Source organism: Coregonus clupeaformis, unplaced genomic scaffold, assembly GCF_020615455.1.
Source record: "Coregonus clupeaformis isolate EN_2021a unplaced genomic scaffold, ASM2061545v1 scaf0843, whole genome shotgun sequence".
NCBI classification, from domain to species: Eukaryota; Metazoa; Chordata; class Actinopteri; order Salmoniformes; family Salmonidae; genus Coregonus; species Coregonus clupeaformis.
The window spans coordinates 52,486-77,500 of record NW_025534298.1 but is presented as its reverse complement, the minus strand read 5'-3'; the positions used below and the strand labels follow the sequence as shown (position 1 = coordinate 77,500).

The 25,015-nt window shown below is 44.9% G+C and overlaps 1 protein-coding gene across 3 annotated transcripts in view; it reads right to left on the bottom strand.

The window, feature by feature from the left end:
• The window catches only part of LOC121551622 (ubiquitin carboxyl-terminal hydrolase 7-like), a 73,879-nt gene extending 55,088 nt beyond the window's left edge, over window positions 1–18,791 (bottom strand). For 2 of the 3 annotated variants that reach the window (XM_045216892.1, XM_045216893.1), the window contains exons 1-8: window positions 17,403–18,791; window positions 6,758–6,859; window positions 6,303–6,501; window positions 5,339–5,477; window positions 3,565–3,653; window positions 3,080–3,188; window positions 2,270–2,400; window positions 1,727–1,781 (exon numbers count right to left, since the gene is read on the bottom strand). In XM_045216892.1, the coding sequence (XP_045072827.1) occupies window positions 1,727–1,781; window positions 2,270–2,400; window positions 3,080–3,188; window positions 3,565–3,653; window positions 5,339–5,477; window positions 6,303–6,501; window positions 6,758–6,859; window positions 17,403–17,484 (906 nt within the window). In that variant the 5' untranslated portion in view covers window positions 17,485–18,791. Of the gene's footprint in view, window positions 1–1,726; window positions 1,782–2,269; window positions 2,401–3,079; window positions 3,189–3,564; window positions 3,654–5,338; window positions 5,478–6,302; window positions 6,502–6,757; window positions 6,860–17,103; window positions 17,217–17,402 lie in introns of those variants that run through there. The other variant, XM_045216894.1, reaches the window with a different exon arrangement.
• Window positions 18,792–25,015: the final 6,224 nt, after the last annotated feature.

Here is a 25,015-nt window from a genome sequence, read left to right as displayed (position 1 = left end):
CCCAGCATGCATTTGTAGTCTACTTGTGTGCCGCTATAGCCCTTTGCTTTAGCTACTGTCATGGAGTTCACTAAATATTTTCATATAGAAACTGATAAAACACACAGGTGCTAAATCAAGGTGACTAACAAAGATGAGGACCAAGAGCAAGAGAGGGAGTGTGGTGATGTAATGTCCACAACTAAAGAATCATTGTGGAATCTGAAAAGACACGTTTCCCCGAAAGCATGATGGTGTACTTACTACGTGCACACGCTAACAGAAAGGAACGAGGTGGGTAGATAACTAAGTGTGTCATGGTAGCAAAGTATTTATAAACTAAACATTAGATCTCTTAAATGATTCGTTCATTTTCATTCTATTATCTACACGATAGGCTATCATTGATTTTGGCCCAATAGGCCTGGCATATTCCCACCTTCAAGGAGCTTTCCGTTTTGATTGGGTTATTTTGCCTAAAAACCTTTTAGGCCTACATATATAAAAAATGTAAATAAACTCTGCATCTCTGCCCAGCCTGGCGAGAGTGAGGAGAGGATATTCTCCGCTGCTGGCCGGCTCTCCAGGCATCATCTCATGAGCCTGAAGCCACAGACTGGTCAACCTGTTTCTAAAAATGAATTCAAAAAGGCACTAATATGTAATTTTTCTTTTAATTTGTATTTAATTCTAAGTAAGTCACAGCATATATGCGTAATTTATATATTATTTATTTGTTTATTTTTTATTTAACTAGGCAAGTCAGTTAAGAACAAATTCTTATTTACAATGACAGCCTACACCGGCCAAACCCGGACGACGCTGGGCCAATTGTGCGCCGCCTTATGGGACTCCCAATCACGGCCGGTTGTGGTAAAGCCTGGAATCTAACCAGAGGGTCTGTAGTGACGCCTCAAGCACTGAGATGCAGTGCCTTAGACCGGTGCCCCACTCGGGAGCCCGATGTAACACAACTAAATGTTTAAACGCCGAGTCCTTTACGTCCCTACCAACTGACTAGGTATCCCCCTTTCCCATGTGGGGGCACAGACAGAAAGGAAAAGGAGATCAATGATCACAGCAATGAATGAATGACTGATCTCTTTACAAACCTGACGCTTTTAAAGAGACAGTGTACAATTTAATGTAATGCATCTCAATGGGGAAATTGTTATTTCACACTACATAGAAACCTAATATTCCATAAATGACTGTAATTTCAATGACAGGTATTTGTATCAACATTTTTGCTTTTATAATAAACTAATGTATTTACTGTGTCACATATTAGTTTCTAGGGCACAGCATGTGCTTCAAAATTAGCTAGAATTCGTATAGGCCCAACATGGGCTATATCTAAATCAACTTAAAAGTGCAATATGCAGAAATCGCTCCGCCATTTCCTGGTTGCTAAAATTCAAATAGTTTGCCTAATTTCAGTTTGTGACAAAACAAGCAATGTATAGTGTAGAGAATCATTGTACCATCTAAAAATCGCTTTGAAATATTTATTCAATAACCAAAAATATTGTATTTTCAGCTGTTTGAAGCTGGTGTACAAAACCTAAAGTAAAGGAAACCTAACACCTGGTCCGGTCGCCCAAAAAGTGACATATTGCTGCTTTAAAAAAATCCTAAATTTAATGTGGTGCAACCTACCTTTTTAAAGTTAGGAAAAAAATTAATTTAGAGCCCTGCACACACATATTATGGAACGGACACACACACACACAGAAAAACTACTTACCACTCGGCAGAGCTCCTGAACGTCGTGTTGCATGAAGCTGTCTAATGTCTCCCACCTGCACAGAAAACAACACGCTCACAATCACTGTCAACTACTGTCACAAAACCACCATGTTTTAAACACAATCACTGTCAACTACTGTCACAAAACCACCATGTTTTAAACACAATCACTGTCAACTACTGTCACAAAACCACCATGTTTTAAACACAATCACTGTCAACTACTGTCACAAAACCACCATGTTTTAAACAACATGGCCACAATCACAAAACACTTCATTTCGGTCACAAAACCACCATGTTTAAATCATTGACCCATAATGGAACATGACGCAAAGCTTCACATGTTCAGGACAACGTGACTCATTACCAGTGTCCATCACATTATTCATTAGTGCACACCGTAGCAAAACATTTAGCAACGGAAAATGAAAATGAGTGTTTCTCAAGGCAACATCAGGTAGTCCCTTCCAGTATCATCGATCAATCAATCAGTTCCTTTCTCCAGTAGTGCTGCTAGCTGAACGGTCCTGGCACCTACCCAAAGGACTTGGTGAGTTTCTTGGTGCCGACGGGCTTGTCGCTGTGTTGCAGCTCATAGAAAACCCTCTGTAGAGCCAGCGGAACACTCTTAGACGAGTCGTCTCCCTCTGTAGGCATCATGTACACCGCCTGGTAGAGGAGAGGGGGGGTTAGACACACAAACACTCACTCCCTCTCTTAGAAGTGTTGTCTACCTCTGTAGGCGTTATATACACCGCCTGGTAGAGGAGAGGGGGGGGGGTTGTCTCCCTCTGTAGGCGTTATATACACCGCCTGGTAGAGGCGAGGGGGGGTTGTCTCCCTCTGTAGGCGTTATATACACCGCCTGGTAGAGGAGAGGGGGGTTGTCTCCCTCTGTAGGCGTTATATACACCGCCTGGTAGAGGAGAGGGGGGTTGTCTCCCTCTGTAGGCGTTATATACACCGCCTGGTAGAGGAGAGGGGGGGTTGTCTCCCTCTGTAGGCGTTATATACACCGCCTGGTAGAGGAGAGGGGGGGGGGTTGTCTCCCTCTGTAGGCGTTATATACACCGCCTGGTAGAGGAGAGGGGGGGGGTTGTCTCCCTCTGTAGGCGTTATATACACCGCCTGGTAGAGGAGAGGGGGGGTTGTCTCCCTCTGTAGGCGTTATATACACCGCCTGGTAGAGGAGAGGGGGGGGGGTTGTCTCCCTCTGTAGGCGTTATATACACCGCCTGGTAGAGGAGAGGGGGGGGGGTTGTCTCCCTCTGTAGGCGTTATATACACCGCCTGGCAGGCACAGAGGAGAGCGTAGTATGACAGAGTGGTAGTTAGTTGTGTCACTGACCCTCCGTAGCTGGTTGGTGAAGAACAGGGTCTGTAGGAGGCTGTTCATATAGCATGTAGCTCCCTGGTTCTTCAGGCCCACGTAGCCGGTGTGTTTCTTAGAGTCCCACCTGCACACACACAGGACAGCAAGGGGTTAACCCAGCTACACTGGGGGGACAGGGGCAAGTTCACAACCACACATTGATGTCAGGATCACAGGATCTATGCTCAGTTCACTAGAAGTTAAACATCCTTAAATGAAGCTTAAAAAAAAAAAGATAGTTGAAATTCAATAAGGTGAATGCACCAATTTGTAAGTCGCTCTGGATAAGAGCGTCTGCTAAATGATGTAAATGTAAAAATGTAAGACACTGCCGAACAGAACTTGTTCGAGGTATTGTGTTAACTCATTGCAGCTGTTATTCCAAACTTCTGGTGAACTGGCCAATGGTGCCAAAACACAGAGCTGAGAGAGACAGAGAGACCGGGGGTATAAAGACTTACGCCACTCCGTGGGGAGCGTCCGCCTGTACGTAGACTTCAAAGGAGACTTTATCATCCTCCACAAAGCCTCTCTCTGGATCAGTCACATCCTGGAAACAAACACCGTAAAATCATGTTGGGTGTGTCTGTACCGATGTGTGTGTGTGTGTGTATACCGGTGTGTGTGTGTGTATGTGTATATACCTGTGTGTGTGTATACCGGTGTGTGTGTGTGTATATACCGGTGTGTGTGTGTGTGTGTGTGTGTGTCTGTACCGATGTGTGTGTGTGTATACCGGTGTGTGTGTGTGTGTGTATGTGTATATACCTGTGTGTGTGTATACCGGTGTGTGTGTGTGTGTATATATACCGGTGTGTGTGTGTGTGTGTGTGTGTGTGTCTGTACCGATGTGTGTGTGTGTGTATACCGGTGTGTGTGTGTGTATGTGTATATACCTGTGTGTGTGTATACCGGTGTGTGTGTGTGTGTATATACCGGTGTGTGTGTGTGTGTGTATACCGGTGTGTGTGTGTATATACCGGTGTGTGTGTATGTGTATATACCTGTGTGTGTGTATACCGGTGTGTGTGTGTGTGTATACCGGTGTGTGTGTGTGTGTGTATATATACCGGTGTGTGTGTGTGTGTGTGTATATATATATAACGGTGTGTGTGTGTGTGTGTGTGTGTGTGTGTGTGTATATATATATACCGGTGTGTGTGTGTGTGTGTATATCGCAGTCTCCTGAGTGGCGCAGTGGTCTAAGGCACTGCATCGCAGTGCTAACTGTGTCACTAGAGATACTGGTTCGAATCCAGGCTCTGTCGCAGCCGGCCGCGACCGGGAGACTCTTGGGCGGCGCACAATTGGCCCAGCGTCGTCCAGGGTAGGGGAGGGAATGGCCGGCAGGGATGTAGCTCAGTTGATAGAGCATGGCGTTTGCAACGCCAGGGTTGTGGGTTCGATTCCCACGGGGGGCCAGTATAAAAAAAATAAAAAAATATTCACTAACTGTAAGTCGCTCTGGATAAGAACGTCTGCTAAATGACGTAAATGTAAATGTAAATGTAAATGTATATATACCGGTGTGTGTGTGTGTGTGTATATATATATATATACCGGTGTGTGTGTGTGTGTGTGTGTATATATACCGGTGTGTGTGTGTGTGTGTGTGTGTGTATATATACCGGTGTGTGTGTGTGTGTGTGTGTGTATACCGTGTGTGTGTGTGTGTGTGTGTGTATATATACCGGTGTGTGTGTGTGTGTGTGTGTGTGTATACCGGTGTGTGTGTGTGTGTGTGTATACCGGTGTGTGTGTGTGTGTATACCGGTGTGTGTGTGTGTGTATACCGTGTGTGTGTGTGTGTGTGTGTATACCGGTGTGTGTGTATATACCGGTGTGTGTGTGTGTGTGTGTGTGTATATATACCGGTGTGTGTGTGTGTGTGTATATATATACCGGTGTGTGTGTGTGTGTATATATACCGGTGTGTGTGTGTATATATACACACCGGTGTGTGTGTGTATATATACGTGTGTGTGTGTGTGTGTGTGTGTGTGTGTGTGTGTGTGTGTGTGTATACCGGTGTGTGTGTGTGTGTGTGTGTGTGTGTGTGTGTGTGTGTGTGTATATATACCGGTGTGTGTGTGTGTATATACCGGTGTGTGTGTGTGTGTGTATACCGGTGTGTGTGTGTGTGTGTATATACCGGTGTGTTTGTGTGTGTGTGTATACCGGTGTGTGTGTGTGTGTGTGTGTGTGTATACCGGTGTGTGTGTGTGCGCTACTCACGCTCCAGGACATGAAGTTAGAGAAGCCCCAGTCGTTCTCCTTGTGGAAGAAGAGGTGGCTGATTCTGCGGCTGAACGACTTCTCATCCTCCTTATAGTTGATGATCTTTAGCATGGCCTGAGCATGGCACGACCACGACCTAGCAGGGGGACACATTTACACGTTACACCAGGAAACAACTTCAGCATGACAAGACCTAGCAGGGGGATACATTTACACGTTACACCAGGAAACAACTTCTGCATGACAAGACCTAGCAGGGGGACACATTTACACGTTACACCAGGAAACAAGTTCAGCCTGACAAGACCTAGCAGGGGGACACATTTACACGTTACACCAGGAAACGACTTCAGCATGACAAGACCTAGCAGGGGGACACATTTACACGTTACACCAGGGGGACACATGTAAACGTTACACCACGCACACACACATCATGAGCGGAGGCAGTTTCCGCTTAAAAAGTCAAAATAAAAAGTCTGATGGGGAAAGTAATCGTGTGTGTGTGTTTGTAGCGGAGGGGAGTTGATCGCACCCTGCCTACAACTTAAATCTCTCTCTCTCTCTCTCTCTCTCTCTCTCTCTCTCTCTCTCTCTCTCTCTCTCTCTCTCTCTCTCTCTCTCTCTCTCTCTCTCTCTCTCTCTCTCTCTCTCTCTCTCTCTCTCTCTCTCTCTCTCTCTCTCTCTCTCTCTCTCTCTCTCTCTCTCTCTCTCTCTCTCTCTCTCTCTCTCTCTCTCTCTCTCTCTCTCTCTCTCTCTCTCTCTCTCTCTCTCTCTGCTCTCTCTCTCTCTCAGCGTGAGGGGCCTAATGATTAAGGCATTGGTCCCGAGTGGGCTACCAGGGTTTAGATCCTACCTGTCATGTTTCTGTGTATCTGCGTGCATGTATCATGTGACTTACGTGGAGTCGGAGTCTGCGTTGCACTGCAGGAAGAAGCCAACACTGTATCATGTGACTTACGTGGAGTCGGAGTCTGCGTTGCACTGCAGGAAGAAGCCAACACTCTTCTGGTGCGGCCGGTCCGGGTAGAAGCGAGGCATCACCATGATCTTCCAGGGCAGGTTCCTGACGAAGCAGGACGGGCTGAGAACAGACTCACTCAGCCGGCTGAACCTCTCCACCACAAAACGGCACGTCGCCTCCGACCGCCAGCTGGTGTCTGGATACACACACACACACACGAGAGGTGGGTCAGTGTGTGTGTCCATCAGTGTGTGTGTGTGACGTGTTCTCCACACCGTCACATGTGCGTCCATCAGAGTGTGTGTGTGACGATCAGTGAGTGTGTGTGTCCATCAGTGAGTGTGTGTGTCCATCAGTGAGAGTGTGTGTGTCCATCAGTGAGTGTGTGTGTGTCCATCAGTGAGTGTCCATCGGTGAGTGTGTGTCCCCGTCAGTGTGTGTGTCATCCTCACCATCCTCCATATCCTCCTCTGTGTTGTGTCCGTCTGCCATGGCAACGTTCCCGTTGATCACCGGGTTGGCTGGGATTCTCAGGGGGTCGTCTGTGTCCCCAGCTGCACACACACGAGGATAAACAAAGATACCAGGATGGAGATACTCCTTAGTAACAAAACACCAAGAGGATTTCACTTCTTTAGGAAAACAGCCCTAATGTTGGAAACAAACATCATTACGTTGTCATCCAGAGTCATTTCATCTCTCTCACACACACAGCAGGTTTCTAAAGGACCAACGAGTTTGATCTGCTTCGTGTTTTCATTTTTGCCATGACAAAAATATTGCGATACTGGCATTTTCCCGTCCCGAACAGAAATGTTGTTTCTTACTGGTATCATGATGATCAAATGAATGGGAAGACAGAGTCCACTAGCTAGGAAATATCTCCCTCAAATAGAGGCTAAGCGTCTACCAGGTTATTTCCACATGATGCCTAACAGCGATACAGCGCAAACGTCCGTAACTAGAAAGAGGTGCACAGAGGAACATTTTGGTTCCTGAAACATCAGCGTCTTCTCCTCATGGAAGTTATGACGACTGTGTAAAGTCATCCTGACTGGGTCACTTTAAAACACTGATCTATACGGAGGTTTCATCGTGATGTCCGCGTTTCCTCTCTAGCAGGGAAATGAACTTCTGTTCCATCTAAACATGCTGGCTGCGTCCCAAATCGCACCCTATTTCCTATACAGTGCACTACTTTTGACCAGGGCACTATGGGAATAGGGTGGCATTTAGGATGCGGACACTGTCTTGCCACCTTTAACCACCAGGAAGAACACAGTGCTGAGGCAGTGTTGCTGAGGCAGTGTTGCTGAGGCAGTGTTGCTGAGCCAGTGTTGCTGAGCCAGTGTTGCTGAGGCAGTGTTGCTGAGCCAGTGTTGCTGAGCCAGTGTTGCTGAGCCAGTGTTGCTGAGCCAGTGTTGCTGAGCCAGTGTTGCTGAGCCAGTGTTGCTGAGCCAGTGTTGCTGAGCCAGTGTTGCTGAGCCAGTGTTGCTGAGGCAGTGTTGCTGAGGCAGTGTTGCGAGCCAGTGTTGCGAGCCAGTGTTGCCGAGCCAGTGTTGCTGAGGCAGTGTTGCTGAGCCAGTGTTGCTGAGGCAGTGTTGCTGAGGCAGTGTTGCTGAGCCAGTGTTGCTGAGCCAGTGTTGCTGAGCCAGTGTTGCTGAGGCAGTGTTGCTGAGGCAGTGTTGCTGAGGCAGTGTTGCTGAGGCAGTGTTGCTGAGCCAGTGTTGCTGAGGCAGTGTTGCTGAGGCAGTGTTGCTGAGCCAGTGTTGCTGAGGCAGTGTTGCTGAGCCAGTGTTGCTGAGGCAGTGTTGCTGAGCCAGTGTTGCTGAGCCAGTGTTGCTGAGGCAGTGTTGCAGCAGCAGTCGGCTACAGCAGTCTGGTCATTAGTAACAATGCAGGATTAAAGCTGTGAGCTCCTCTGATACACAAGCCTGTGTATCTGGTTTAAGGAGGGGACAGGAGAAACTCAGGCAGGTAATTACACAGACAAAAGAGCCTGGGACTAGGTCTCATGAATCACAACATACCCCAAAACAAAAGATGTCTACTGAAGAAGAACACAGTAAGTCTGTGACTCAAATGGCACCATATTCCCTATGTAGTGCACTACTTTTAAACAGGGCTCATAGGGAAGGTGTATAGAATAGGGTGCCATTTGAGGGTCAGATTAAGAGTGTGAGAGTCAAGTGAACTATACCTTCTCTCCGTTACCAATTCTACAGTCAGTTTGAATGACAGAAAAGCATCAGTGTGTGTGTGTGTGTGTGTGTGTCCTTGCCTAGCAGTATGCTCATTATCTCTTCCCTCCTATGGCTGTGTGCGAGAGCCTGGTTGCATGTACAGTGGGGAAAAAAAGTATTTAGTCAGCCACCAATTGTGCAAGTTCTCCCACTTAAAAAGATGAGAGAGGCCTGTAATTTTCATCATAGGTACACGTCAACTATGAAAGACAAATTGAGAAAAAAAAATCCAGAAAATCCCATTGTAGGATTTTTAATGAATTTATTTGCAAATTATGGTGGAAAATAAGTATTTGGTCACCTACAAACAAGCAAGATTTCTGGCTCTCACAGACCTGTAACTTCTTCTTTAAGAGGCTCCTCTGTCCTCCACTCGTTACCTGTATTAATGGCACCTGTTTGAACTTATTATCAGTATAAAAGACACCTGTCCACAACCTCAAACAGTCACACTCCAAACTTCACAATGGCCAAGACCAAAGAGCTGTCAAAGGACACCAAAAACAAAATTGTAGACCTGCACCAGGCTGGGAAGACTGAATCTGCAATAGGTAAGCAGCTTGGTTTGAAGAAATCAACTGTGGGAGCAATTATTAGGAAATGGAAGACATACAAGACCACTGATAATCTCCCTCGATCTGGGGCTCCACGCAAGATCTCACCCCGTGGGGTCAAAATGATCACAAGAACGGTGAGCAAAAATCCCAGAACCACACGGGGGGACCTAGTGAATGACCTGCAGAGAGCTGGGACCAAAGTAACAAAGCCAACCATCAGTAACACACTACGCCGCCAGGGACTCAAATCCTGCAGTGCGAGACGTGTCCCCCTGCTTAAGCCAGTACATGTCCAGGCCCGTCTGAAGTGCATTTGGATGATCCAGAAGAGGATTGGGAGAATGTCATATGGTCAGATGAAACCAAAATATAACTTTTTGGTAAAAACTCAACTCGTCATGTTTGGAGGACAAAGAATGCTGAGTTGCATCCAAAGAACACCATACCTACTGTGAAGCATGGGGTTGGAAACATCATGCTTTGGGGCTGTTTTTCTGCAAAGGGACCAGGACGACTGATCCGTGTAAAGGAAAGAATGAATGGGGCCATGTATCGTGAGATTTTGAGTGAAACCCTCCTTCCATCAGCAAGGGCATTGAAGATGAAACGTGGCTGGGTCTTTCAGCATGACAATGATCCCAAACACACCGCCCGGGCAACGAAGGAGTGGCTTCGTAAGAAGCATTTCAAGGTCCTGGAGTGGCCTAGCCAGTCTCCAGATCTCAACCCCATAGAAAATCTTTGGAGGGAGTTGAAAGTCTGTGTTGCCCAGCGACAGCCCCAAAACATCACTGCTCTAGAGGAGATCTGCATGGAGGAATGGGCCAAAATACCAGCAACAGTGTGTGAAAACCTTGTGAAGACTTACAGAAAACGTTTGACCTGTGTCATTGCCAACAAAGGGTATATAACAAAGTATTGAGAAACGTTTGTTATTGACCAAATACTTATTTTCCACCATCATATGCCAATAAATTCATTAAAAATCCTACAATGTGATTTTCTGGATTTTTTTTTCTCATTTTGTCTGTCATAGTTGACGTGTACCTATGATGAAAATTACAGGCCTCTCTCATCTTTTTAAGTGGGAGAACTTGCACAATTGGTGGCTGACTAAATACTTTTTTTCCTCACTGTATGTACGTGTGTGTGTGTGTGTTTGTACGTGTGTGTGTTTGTACGTGTGTGTGTGTGTACGTGTGTGTGTGTGCGCGTGTGTGTACGTGTGTGTGTGTGTGTGTGTGTGTACGTGTGTGTGTGTGTGTGTGTGTGTACGTGTGTGTGTGCGCGTGTGTGTACGTACGGAGCACCAGTGAGCCACGCTCACGAGACTGACCTCATTTTCCCAAGTGGATTACAGGCAGCTAACGGCATGTGTCACTTCACTCACCCCGCGTCCCAAATGTCACCCTATTCCAGGGATCATCAACTAGATTCAGCCGCGGGGGCCATTTTTTATTGAGCGGATAGTCAGGGGGCCGGAACATACTTACAAATAATTTGTAGATTGCAAATTGACCGCAAGAAGCACAAACAGATATATTGTTTGATGAAAACAATCATTTCAAACCTTGCTTATACATTTGTATACCATCACGTGTCTCTCTATTATGCGTGGGAATACTTGGGAACAGATGTCTTAAAGTAAAATTTACTTGGAGCTGATTTCCTGGTGTTTAGTCCCCTGTAGCTCAGTTGGTAGAGCATGGCGTTTGCAATGCCAGGGTTGTGGGTTCGTTTCCCACGGGGGGCCAGTATAAAAAAATGTATGCACTCACTAACTGTAAGTCGCTCTGGATAAGAGCGTCTGCTAAATGACTAAAATGTAAAATGTTTTTACAGTATTTTATGTCCAACAATGAAAATAAAAAATACATAAAATAAATATATCTGGAAACTTGAGGCCAAATAAAACCAGCAGTTGGGGAACCTAGGGCAATACTTATGACCACGTCACATAGGGTAGGTCCAATGGGCCAATAGATTTTGCTACGAAAAGATAATCATTAGATCATTTATTTTGGTATTGCCCCCATGTAGCTTGTTTCTGGTCACAGGTTCAGCAATGGCTGAAAATCACAACATTTATCTAAAATTAACCCCACAAATAGCACTGTTGGGAGATTCTGAAAACCATAATCAACTAACAATATCATACTTTTGTAAAAATATGTATCTTTAACTTACATTTAAGTCATTTAGCAGACGCTCTTATCCAGAGCGACTTACAGTTAGTGAATACATATATATATATATAATTATTTTTTATACTGGCCCCCCGTGGGAAATACAATCTGTAGATACTATGTGATTAGACAGGTTCAGAATTTATATATATATATATATATATATATGAAACATCACAGCACAACTGAAAAATATATGGCACATGGAAATCAAAAGAGGGTGATTTACGGATAGGTGGGACCGGGAATAAATGCAACTTTTTGGACCACCAGCCACCTTAGCAGGTAGATTAAAAATTATGCGATTAATTTAATAGCTATGAAACAAAACAGCAGAAATACTGAAAACTGCTACTGCAGCATTTATTTTACTACAGTGAGGGAAAAAAGTATTTGATCCCCTGCTGATTTTGTATGTTTGCCAACTGACAAAGACATGATCAGTCTATAATTTTAATGGTAGGTTTATTTGAACAGTGAGAGACAATAACAACAACAAAAATCCAGAAAAACGCATGTCAAAAATGTTATAAATTGATTTGCATTTTAAATGAGGGAAATAAGTATTTGACCCCTCTGCAAAACATGACTTAGTACTTGGTGGCAAAACCCTTGTTGGCAATCACAGAGGTCAGACGTTTCTTGTAGTTGGCCACCAGGTTTGCACACATCTCAGGAGGGATTTTGTCCCACTCCTCTTTGCAGATCTTCTCCAAGTCATTAAGGTTTCGAGCCTGACGTTTGGCAACTCGAACCTTCAGCTCCCTCCACAGATTTTCTATGGGATTAAGGTCTGGAGACTGGCTAGGCCACTCCAGGACCTTAATGTGCTTCTTCTTGAGCCACTCCTTTGTTGCCTTGGCCGTGTGTTTTGGGCCATTGTCATGCTGGAATACCCATTCACGACCCATTTTCAATGCCCTGGCTGAGGAAAGGAGGTTCTCACCCAAGATTTGACGGTACATGGCCCCGTCCATCATCCCTTTGATGCGGTTAAATTGTCCTGTCCCCGTAGCAGAAAAACACCCCCAAAGCATAATGTTTCCACCTCCATGTTTGACGGTGGAGATGGTGTTCTTGGGGTCATAGGCAGTATTCCTCCTCCTCCAAACACGGCGAGTTGAGTTGATGCCAAAGAGCTCGATTTTGGTCTCATCTGACCACAACACTTTTACCCAGTTCTCCTCTGAAACATTCAGATGTTCATTGGCAAACTTCAGACGGGCCTGTATATGTGCTTTCTTGAGCAGGGGGACCTTGCGGGCGCTGCAGGATTTCAGTCCTCCACGGCGTAGTGTGTTACCAATTGTTTTCTTGGTGACTATGGTCCCAGCTGCCTTGAGATCATTGACAAGATCCTCCCGTGTAATTCTGGGCTGATTCCTCACCGTTCTCATGATCATTGCAACTCCACGAGGTGAGATCTTGCATGGAGCCCCAGGCCGAGGGAGATTGACAGTTATTTTGTGTTTCTTCCATTTGCGAATAATCGCACCAACTTTTACATTTTTACATTTACATTTTTTGTCATTTAGCAGACGCTCTTATCCAGAGTGACTTACAGTTAGTGAGTGCATACATTTTCATACTGGCCCCCCGTGGGAAACGAACCCACAACCCTGCCGTTGCAAGCACCATGCTCTACCAACTGAGCTACACGGGGCCCCGTTTATCTTTTAATGCAGTCGTCTCGGTTTTAATTTGATGCATCTTGTTATCCTTTACTTGTTTGTAACAATTGCAAAGATTTTGGCAACTTCGTATTTGTAGTCAACTTCGTTCTGAAGTTATCGGCAGTCACAATCAGACAGATAAACATCTTGATTCTATGTTTAGCAGAGATCTTCTGTAAATAAAGTGACGCAAAGGGCAAAAACAACGCACTTAGCTGTTCTACGAGTGGTGAGGCAGTCGGTAAATAATTAGCGTTTTCAAGTGCAACTTTAGTAACGATGGTTTTGGGAAACAGCTCAGAGATTTAAAGATGCTCCTACTAAGATTCTAACGATGAATTTAGCATTAAGATGCTTTTGGGAAACCGGGCCCAGGAGCATAAAGATACGATGGGAAATCACATTTATTTGCATGGTGTTAGGCTGTTGTCACCTTCTCACCAAGCTGCTTGGCAATGGTCTTGTAGCCCATTCCAGCCTTGTGTAGGTCTACAATCTTGTCCCTGACATCCTTGGAGAGCTCTTTGGTCTTGGCCATGGTGGAGAGTTTGGAATCTGATTGATTAATTGCTTCTGTGGACAGATGTCTTTTATACAGGTAACAAAATGAGATTAGGAGCACTCCCTTTAAGAGTGTGCTCCTAATCTCAGCTCGTTACCTGTATAAAAGACACCTGGGAGCCTTAAATCTTTCTGATTGAGAGGGGGTCAAATACTTATTTCCCTCATTAAAATCCAAATCAATTTATAACATTTTTGACATGCGTTTTTCTGGATTTTGTTGTTGTTATTCTGTCTCTCACTGTTCAAATAAACCTACCATTAAAATTATAGACTGATCATCTCTTTGTCATCTTTGTCAGTGGGCAAACGTACAAAATCAGCAGGGGATCAAATACTTTCCCCCCCCCTCACTGTATAAATGTGATCATACTTGACTATTTTTACTCACAAATGCAAGTGAAATGCTCGCACTGTGGAGCCTTGACCTCCCGACAACGTGGCTGGTGAAATAGACATCTTACCTACCAATGCCAAAATCTACCCGCATTTGGCAGGTGTTAATTTTAGGCCCTGGATGGGATGGACAGAGTAGCTGGTGGGGGGGATTCTATAACAGTTATGACTGAAAACACGATGTATAATGTATAAGTACTATCTATCTAGATTTACATTTACATTTTAGTCATTTAGCAGACGCTCTTATCCAGAGCGACTCACAGGAGCAATTAGGGTTAAGCGCCTTGCTCAAGGGCACATTTACGTCATTTAGCAGACGCTCTTATCCAGAGCGACTACAAATTGGTGCATTCACCCTATAGCCAGTGGGATAACCACTTTACAATTATACATTTTTTTTTTTTTTTTTTTTTTTTGGGGGGGGGGTAGAAGGATTACTTTATCCTATCCCAGGTGTTCCTTAAAGAGGTGGGGTTTTAAATGTCTCCGAAAGGTGGTGAGTGACTCCGCTGTCCTGGCGTCGTGAGGGAGCTTGTTCCACCATTGGGGTGCCAGAGCAGCGAACAGTTTTGACTGGGCTGAGCGGGAACTATGCTTCCGCAGAGGAAGGGGAGCCAGCAGGCCAGAGGTGGATGAACACAATGCCATCGTTTGGGTGTAGGGACTGATCAGAGCCTGAAGGTACGGAGGTGCCGTTCCCCTCACAGCTCTGTAGGCAAGCACCATGGTCTTGTAACGGATGCGAGCTTCAACTGGAAGCCAGTGGAGTGTGCGGAGGAGCGGGGTGACGTGAGAGAACTTGGGAAGGTTGAACACCAGACGGGCTGCGGCATTCTGGATGAGTAGATGTAATGTATATCAAAATACTTTATTCTTGCTATGTAATTACTGAAAAAATAATGAACCATGTAGGTTAAAATGTGTGTAGAATGTACGTGACAACAAAATAAAAAGCTGTAATGAAGTTTATATTGTCCTCCGAAAAGATGTTGTTTTTGCCATTTGGGACTCAGCCTTAGCTAGAGCTAGTAGACCACTTCCTGTCCCGCATCTCAGAGTAGGAAGGCTGAGCTAGTAGACCACTTCCTGTCCCGCATCTCAGAGTAGGAAGGCTGAGCTAGTAGACCACTTCCTGTCCCGCATCTCAGAGTAGGAAGGCTGAGCTAGTAGACCACTTCCTGTCCCGCATCTCAGAGTAGGAAGGCTGAGCTAGTAGACCACTTCCTGTCCCGCATCTCAGAGTAGGAAGGCTGAGCTAGCACTTCCTGTCCCGCATCTCAGAGTAGGAAGGCTGAGCTAGGATCAGTTTGGCCCGCATCTCAAGAGTAGGAATGCTAACCACCGGTGTTAAGTTCATTTAGTAAGATGGATGCAATTAAAATGTTATAAGAATGACAAGGTGCCAATGTAAACCACCTGGTTGTAATGTATGGCTATTACAGTGAAAGGCCTCTTGTCCATGCACCTCAGCTAGACTTGAATATGCTGATCCAAACATCAGTTGTGTAAATAAATCAAACAAAGAATCTATCAATTGGTCTGATGCACCTGTGGTAATGATTCATTATGTGTAGTCTCCATTTTATCACATGCATTACCATTTATCATAATGCTACAGAGCATGCTATTGACGAAAATATATTGCTAAACTGTCAGAAATGTTGTTGACTTGGTCCCAACAAATGGGGGATCATTAAAAATGGCGAGCCACGCGCGTTGTGTCTTCATACAATGAAGCAGCAAATCCACACGCGGGCCTTGCCGCAGCAACATAAACCCTGCACTGCCACCAGCCTCGACTTCCCATGTTGGCTAAATCCGAAACACAACATAGCTTAGCTGTGCTCCAATAAATATTTCCGCCCATCTTTTGGGCACTGGTGCTTCTTTCACGAACTTTCGTTCGTTAGCTAGCTTAGACTATAGTTGATGTGTGGCAAAACAAATTGACGCAGCTGTGTTGATTAACTGAATTGTTAGCTAGCTAGTACCTCTTCGCTAGCTAATGAAATAGGTATTTGAGCTTGCTATCACCACTGCTAAATTAGTTTTCCATCTAGTTAGCTACATTATTATTTATTGTATCGCTAGCTCGTTTGATCATCACAGAAATTACATGCGAGTCTAAATGACGATGATGCAAACCCTTCCTTTATAAAAACGTAAACAAACATGTAAGGCCTTGCTGCAAATTGATCGCTGCAAAATACTAGCTGGCTAAGTATCCACCATCTTGGAATATAATCGCCACACACCCCCGTCCACCTAGAGGCCTATGACGTTAGCTAAACTCTAGCTAACGCGAACAACTTTCAGTTAACAATCATAATAAAGTAAAACAATATTACCAATAAAAGTTATTAAATTATACATATACTGTTTACAACAAAACTGAGTGAAGCGATTAATGTGGACCACTGCCTATCTCATCTTGCTAGCTAGCTACTGTAGCGTGGCTAACGTTAGCTGATTCGCGGCTAAGCAGAGCTGACGTTAGTTAGCTAATTACAAATACATTACCTACTCGGGTTGACTAGCTAGCAAGCAAAATAGTAAATGCACAGTAGCCATGAGAACTGTCATACCTAACTATCAATTGGTCAGTCGAAAGTGTAAGTAAATAGCAGCAACATTTGCCTAATACTGCTGGGTCATTAATTGCCATTGTTAAAACTGCATGCGTAGGCTCAAGAGTCAAGTGAAACAAGCTAACTTTAGCTACGTGGGCTAGTGTTTACAAACATGAACGGGGGATGTAACATCCAGACAAAAATTGTGATAACGTAACCCTTATGACCGTGCACAAACGATTCGATTTTGTAGCGGGAGTGAGCTATTGAGTCGGTTTATTTGGCAACTAGCAGGTTGGCTAGCTAACCGAAATGAATGAATGATACATAGTACTGCTAACTAGCCAACTGATCAAAATATAATCAATGTAGCTTGCTAGGTGACAGTCAATATATGGCGGTCGTAAATATACTGTACAATATGTGGTGAATGTAATCTTTCACTCAAAAGTTGGCTTACGTTAAACCAAAACGGATGTTTTGACCATCGGTAGCCACCTAGCTACCAAGTTGACTGCGCCACGTTTATCACGCTAACTTGGCTACCTAGCTAACGTCAGACAGTGAGAGTGCAAGAAATCAGAAATCAGACATTGTTAATGCGCTAACCTGCCAGTTGCATGTGGGATGTAGATAACAAGCCTCTGCTAGTTACCGGGTTGTTCAACGTTACCTAACTAGTTACATCAATGACGCTGGTAGTTGACATGTCAACAACACTAGCTAGCTAACGTTGGCTACTGGCTAAACGAGCGAACGAGGTCAGCAGTACCGATGATGCTGCAATGGACGCATCATCAGCAAAATTACAGTTATGAACAGAGTGGCAGGCCTTGATGTTTACAGTGACGATAGATCAGTTCACGCTAGCTAGATTTTTTCGTCTCTGCCCGTGGTTTTTTTCTTACCTTCCATCTCCATATCCTCGGGCTCGCTAAGTTGTTGCTCGCCGGCTTTCTGCTGTTGTTGCTGAGTGTGGTGGTGGTTCATGTTGGCAACTGTTGTGATGGGATGATGCCTGTTGTCTTTGTTCCCCTCGAACTTGTCTGTTGCTGGTTCCGTGGGGAGCCGGTTTCTGGGTTGTTGGTGAGGTGTTTGAAGGTGCGGAGGTGGGGTAGACAGGTCGAGCCTTGGTGCCTGGGCCTGTTCTAAAACAACCTCGGCCTTTTCTCCCGTCAGCGCCGGGGATTGAGGGGGGGAGGTCGGAGGGGGCGCAGGCAGAGAAACGCGGACGTATTTGCTTGCTATTCGCCCAATCTCGGCGCCTTGATGGGTGCAAGTCGCTGACTGTGGTGGTGACTACGGCTCCAAAAAGGGAGACCCGTTGAATTAAATAAATTCGACTTTACCCCAGGAACTGTTAATATGGAGCAATTGGCGAAGTGAGAGACAACTCACGACCTAGAGCCGGAGAAACCAATACTGTTACCCTGTTTTAAAGCCAACTGGCACAATGCAGCCAACTAACGAAATTAGTCAAACAGGGAAAACAAAGGTTCATAAACTATCGATACACACTGAAATACAACTTTCCCTTCGATATTCCCAGTCCGTGTGCTCCTCCGATTGTCCCTCGTCTGGGGGAGAGTAGAGAAAAAAGCTATCCATTCAAACCTGCTTCTAATTTGGAATCGCACTAATTTAGAAGTTTAGGGTGATAGCGATGCCACAGCCCGATATCGACTTTCCAACACATTAAACCACCGTATTACTATTAGCAACAAAAATCTGCACCTTGTCGCATTTCAAACGTGTGTTCAATGAAGAAATGTGCCCGGTCACAGCCAGAGCTTCTCACCCGCTCCCTTGGTTTGTGATGTTGAGTTTGAGGTAAAACTCAAAATGGCGGTCGCGCTCTTCTCTGAAATGTCACATCCGCATGGAGATCTAAACACTCCGCACACAGCACAATGCTCTCTAGCTGAGTCGCTCGCTGATTGACTGTGGATATTCATTCATCGGTATACTGCTCAGCAATCATAGGCTACAACTCATGGCAGCAAAAAAATTGAATTCTAGCTACTGTTATTCGTTAGTTGGTATAACGTGTTATAGCAGAGGTGTCAAACTCTATTTGCTCCGGGAGCCGCATTCGGTCTTCAACGAGGTCGGGAGGGCCGCACTGAAAATTGGTTATATTTCCTCGCCATCAAAATGTGCAAAAAAATTGCTTCTTTTTGGAATTTTCGATGCTTCCTGACTGTCTAGCTTCCATTTAGGTAATTATTAGTGAGCTGGACACAGTGAAGAAACTGTATGAATGTAGGTTTCCATTTGGTTTTAGTCATTTTAAAGTAAGCCTATATTGAGCCCCCCCAAAAAAAAGCACCCATAGGCCGGATTTTGACACCCCTTGGTTATAGCATTTGCGAGAAATAGGAGTGAACTGGACGCACTTAAAGGGACCATTTTATTTTCTAAAATGTGCAACAAGACAATGCAAACACAACATAAATGTTATTCTCCAGTGCTGTGGATATGAGTTGTATAAATTGTATTATTTTCCCCAGCTTTGGAGTATATTCTGTTTTAAGGATATATGATGAGGCAATATAGCAGTGTAAAACTGAGTGAAATGGCCCAACATAATTTTGGTCTCTAAACTTCAATTTTCCAATCCAAAGAAATTCTCTGGTACATAACTGGACAAATGAACATTGCAACATTCTGACACAATAGGCTGATACAAAACTGGTGTTCGCTGCACCGTTTACTGCATTATTATGTGACTGTTGTAAAATGCAGTAAACTTGAAAGGTTCACAGGAATGAAATTATATCTCAAGCCTCGTAGTGGACCCACACACTCATACTGCATTTGTTTAGGAAGTTTTGAATACATAGCTATTATGTTTATTATTGTTGTAGCTATTAGCTACAATATGAAGAATATCCTTCCCTCCTATCATAGATGAAGCAAAATGAACTGAGTGATGAGAGATGTGCTGTTTGTAGGAAAATAGTGCCCTCTAGTGGAAAGATATGAGAAGGGCTTGTCCTGCGCTGAAAGTTGCTGTAGTTTGGTCCCACAGCTTTTCAGCTGACTCATCCGAAGCTATTGGAACGTCTTGTTCACCCCCCCCAAATGACTATCGCCCCGTAGCACTCACCTCTGTCATCATGAAGTGCTTTGAGAGACTAGTCAAGGATCATATCACCTCTACCTTACCTGTCACCCTAGACCCACTTCAATTAGCTTACCGCCCCAATAGATCCACAGACGACGCAATTGCCATCACACTGCACACTGCCCTATCCCATCTGGACAAGAGGAATACCATGTAAGAATGCTGTTAATTAACTATAGCTCAGCATTCAACACCATAGTACCCTCCAAGCTCATCATTAAGCTCGAGGCCCTGGGTCTGAACCCCGCCCTGTGCAACTGGGTCCTGGACTTCCTGACTGCCCCCCCCCCCCAGGTGGTGAAGGTAGGAAACAACATCTCCACTTCACTGATCCTCAAGGGTGTGTGCTCAGCCCCCTCCTGTACTCCCTGTTCACCCATGACTGCGTGGCCAAGCACGCCTCCAACTCAATCATCAAGTTTGCAGATGACACAACAGTAGTAGGCTTGATTACCAACAATGACGAGACCGCCTACAGGGAGGAGGTGAGGGCTCTGGGAGTGTGGTGCCAGGAAAATAACCTCTCACTCAACGTCAACAAAACAAAGGAGATGATCGTGGACTTCAGGAAACAGCAGAGGGTGCACCCCCCTATTCACATCGATGGGACCGCAGTGGAGAAGGTGGAAAGCTTCAAGTTCCTTGGCGTACACATCACTGAAATGGTCCACCCACACAGACAGTGTGGTGAAGAAGGCGCAACAGAGCCTCTTCAACATCAGGAGGCTGAAGAAATTTGGCTTGGCACCTAAAACCCTCACAAACTTTTACAGATGCACAATTGAGAGCATCCTGTCGGGCTGTATCACCGCCTGGTACGGCAACTGCACCGCCCGCAACCGCAGGGCTCTCCAGAGGGTGGTGCGGTCTGCCGAACGCATTACCGGGGGCAAACTACCCGCCCTCCAAGACACCTACAGCACCCAATGTCACAGGAAGGTCAAAAAGATCATCAAGGACATCAACCACCCGAGCCACTGCATGTTCACCCCGTTATCATCCAGAAGGCGAGGTCAGTACAGGTGCATCAAAGCTGGCACAGAGAGAATGAAAAACAGCTTCTATCTCAAGGCCATCAGACTGTTAAATAGCCATCACTAACTAGCACATTAGATGCTGCTGCTGCCTATTGAAATCACTGGCCACTTTAAGAAATGGAACACTAGTCACTTTAATAATGTTTACATATCTTGCACTACTCATCTCATATGTATATACTGCATTCTATTCTATAATATTCTACTGTATCTTAGTCCATGCCGCTCTGTCATTGCTTGTCCATATATGTACATATTCTTAAATTCCATTCTTTACTAGATTTGTGTGTATTGGGTATATGTTGTGAAATTGTTAGATATTACTTGTTAGATATTACTGCACTGTCGGAGCTAGAAGCACAAGCATTTCGCTACACCCGCTATAACATCTGCTAAACACGTGTATGTGACAAATAACATTAGATTGGATTTGATTTGATTTTATTTGAACTGGTGGCACCTCCTAAGCGTTTCGTAACTGGTGTCACCCCCTAAGTGTTTCCTGTAACAGGTGGCACCCCCTAAGTGTTTCCTGTAACAGGTGGCACCCCCTAAGCGTTTCGTAACTGGTGGCACCCCCTAAGCGTTTCATAACTGGTGGCAACCCCTAAGCGTTTCCTGTAACAGGTGGCACCCCCTAAGCGTTTCCTGTAACTTGTGGCACCCCCTAAGCGTTTCCTGTAACTGGTGGCACCCCCTAAGCGTTTCCTGTAACAGGTGGCACCCCCTAAGTGTTTCCTGTAACAGGTGGCACCCCCTAAGTGTTTCCTGTAACTGGTGGCACCCCCTAAGTGTTTCCTGTAACAGGTGGCACCCCCTAAGCGTTTCGTAACTGGTGGCACCCCCTAAGCGTTTCGTAACTGGTGGCACCCCCTAAGCGTTTCCTGTAACTGGTGGCACCCCCTAAGCGTTTCCTGTAACAGGTGGCACCCCCTAAGCGTTTCCTGTAACTTGTGGCACCCCCTAAGCGTTTCCTGTAACTGGTGGCACCACCTAAGCGTTTCCTGTAACTGGTGGCACCCCCTAAGCGTTTCCTGTAACTGGTGGCACCCCCTAAGCGTTTCCTGTAACTTGTGGCACCCCCTAAGCATTTCCTGTACCTGGTGGCACCCTCTAAGTGTTTCCTGTCACAGGTGGCACCCCCTAAGTGTTTCCTGTAACAGGTGGCACCCCCTAAGCGTTTCCTGTAACTTGTGGCACCCCCTAAGCGTTTCCTGTAACTGGTGGCACCCCCTAAGCGTTTCCTGTAACTGGTGGCACCCCCTAAGTGTTTCCTGTAACTGGTGGCACCCCCTAAGTGTTTCCTGTAACAGGTGGCACCCCCTAAGAATTTCCTGTAACAGGTGGCACCCCCTAAGCGTTTCCTGTAACAGGTGGCACCCCCTAAGCGTTTCCTGTAACTGTTGGCACCCCCTAATCGTTTTCTGTAACTGTTGGCACCCCTTAAGCGTTTTCTGTAACTGTTGGCACCCCCTAAGCGTTTCCTGTAACAGGTGGCACCCCCTAAGCGTTTCCTGTAACTGTTGGCACCCCCTAATCGTTTTCTGTAACTGTTGGCACCCCTTAAGCGTTTTCTGTAACTGTTGGCACCCCCTAAGAATTTCCTGTAACTGGTGGCACCCCCTAATCGTTTTCTGTAACTGTTGGCACCCCTTAAGCGTTTTCTGTAACTGTTGGCACCCCCTAAGAATTTCCTGTAACTGGTGGCACCCCCTAAGCGTTTCCTGTAACTGTCAGTCACATCGGTTTTGAGGAATTTTGCCCCATTCCTCCTTACAGAACTGCTTCAACTCTGTGACATTTGGGGGCTTCCTTGCATGGATAGCTCGCTTCAGGTCCTGCCACAACATTTCCATGGGGTTTAGGTCCGGACTATATATAGGCCCTGATAGAGAAAACCTACAAGAGTTTGGAAATGAGGCCTACTTCTCGAGAGAAGCACACCTATATCGAGGAGTGATGTGCAGCAGATTCCTTCTATGAAAAACCTTTAGGAAATAAAAAGCAAAAGGTTGCAAATGTGAGAATGAAGTTAGAGAGTGACTTTTAACTCAAATTGTTTTTGTTTTACATGCATTCAGTAGCAATGACTTGCAGTAGCATAGCAAAAATGGTGCCAGGTGTTTCTCTCGCTGTCAAACTCCCAAAATGATTGTAATCATTATTTAAATCATTGTATTTTTGTTATGTTACACTTCTATACTGAACTGGCACATCATTATATAGCTAGCTATGTGAATATGACTGCATTGAACAGTAAGAGCTTGGTCGTCACTAGCTTCTATAGCCACAAAGTCACAATTATGGCTAAACCCCGCCTGTTTCTACAATTTATCTTCTTAAAATGTGATTTTAAATCTAACCCTAACCTTACCCCTAACCTTAACCACACTGCTAACCTTATGCCTAACCCAAACCTTAAATTAAGACCAAAAAGCTAACTTTTGCTTTCATTAATTTTTAAGATATAGCCCATTTTTATGGAAGCCCATTCCCGCCACACCAAATAAATGTAAATGTTGATACAATCTAAACCATTTGAGTTACTATCACATTTTTTGACATAGTAATAAATCAGCTGTAAAATAGTTTTATATGGGCTATGATGGGACCAGAGTTTTTCAAATCATGGTTAAACGAAAACTAGACAACAACTGTGATTGCACAATAGAACTAACAGGGCTGAGCTGGCTGTATGCAGGGTTGCATCATGTAGGCCTTTGCATCTGTAATTAAAAAGTGACTCACATTGTATGTCATCACTGTGCTGATTGATTAATTGATAAGGGATTGATAAGGTCTAGGTAGCCTACCCACCCGAAGTTTGAATATAAACTTTTTTCTCTTAACACAAATAAATAGGCATATTTTAGGCTATAAATACATGACGTTACCGCTTCCTTTCCCCTGGCCACAGGGAATCAGAGCTCATCCGCTTCTCCAGGCTGGCCGCAGCTGTGGTTGTAGCTTCTCTATCATCAGATATGTACAGTGCGGTGTCCCTCCGGGCAGTTGCCTCGAGCCGTTACTCTTCTCTATTTTTACAAATGATTTAGAGCATGGCGCTTGCAACGCCAGGGTTGTGAGTTCGATTCCCACGGGGGGCCAGTATGAAAAAAAAAAATGTATACACTCACTAACTGGAAGTCGCTCTGGATAAGAGCGTCTGCTAAATGACTAAAATGTAAAATGTTGTTATCAGTAGGCTACAGTTGATCAGACTGAAGCACAGATTTATTGTGCACGAGTTGACAAATCATAAGGCAAATTAGTCTAAACAACAGTACTTTGTCGCTCTTTTCAACACTTTTCTGTTAAACATTTTTTATCCCAAATTTTGGGGCAAAGGCCAGCTTACTACACATTTGCCAGCAGTGCTGATCTCTGCAACGTGAGTATATGGAAACCGCCATATAATGCTACAAATGAAGAAACATATCCTATATGTATGTTCTACTATCTCGAAATGTCGAGTTAGTATCTCAAAATTATTTTGAGTTAGTATCTCGAAATGTTGACTTACGTATCTGGAAATGTTGACTTAAGTATCTAGAAATGTTGACTTAGTGTATTTAAATTTTGAGATAGCATAAAAGAAATTGTAGATAGTATCGAAGAAATGTAGCTAGTTTTTATTTAATTTTTAATTTTACATTTATTTAACTAGGCAAGTCAGTTAAGAACATATTCTTATTTACAATGACGGCCTACACCGGCCAAACCCGGACGACGCTGGGCCAATTGTGCGCCGCCCTATGGGACTCCCAATCACGGCCGGTTGTGATAAAGCCTGGAATCTGAGTGGCGCAGTGATCTAAGGCACTGCATCGCTGTGCCACTAGAGATCCTGGTTCGAATCCAGGCTCTGTCGTAGCCGGCCGCGACCGGGAGACCCATGGGGCAGCGCACAAATGGTCCAGGGTATGGGAGGGAATGGCCGGCAGGGATGTAGCTCAGTTGGTAGGGTTGTGGGTTCGATTCCCACAGGGGGCCAGTATGATTATTATTATTATTTTTATAATAATGTATGCACTCACTAACTGTAAGTCGCTCTGGATAAGAACGTCTGCTAAATGACTAAAATGTAATGTAAATGAATCGTACCAGGGGGTCTGTAGTGATGCCTCAAGCACTGAGATGCAGTGCCTAGTAGCTCGAAATGTTTCGAAAGTATCAACATTTAAACATGTTTTTGGTGGCGGGAATGGGCTTCCATACATTTTGACTGGCTATAAATTCTAGTGGAAACCTAACATGCTGACCAAACTGCAAAATAAATGTACACATACATGTTCTTCAATCATTGCACCCACAACGCTCGTGCACGTCAATGAGCGTCTGTGTAGCCAGGCGCTAA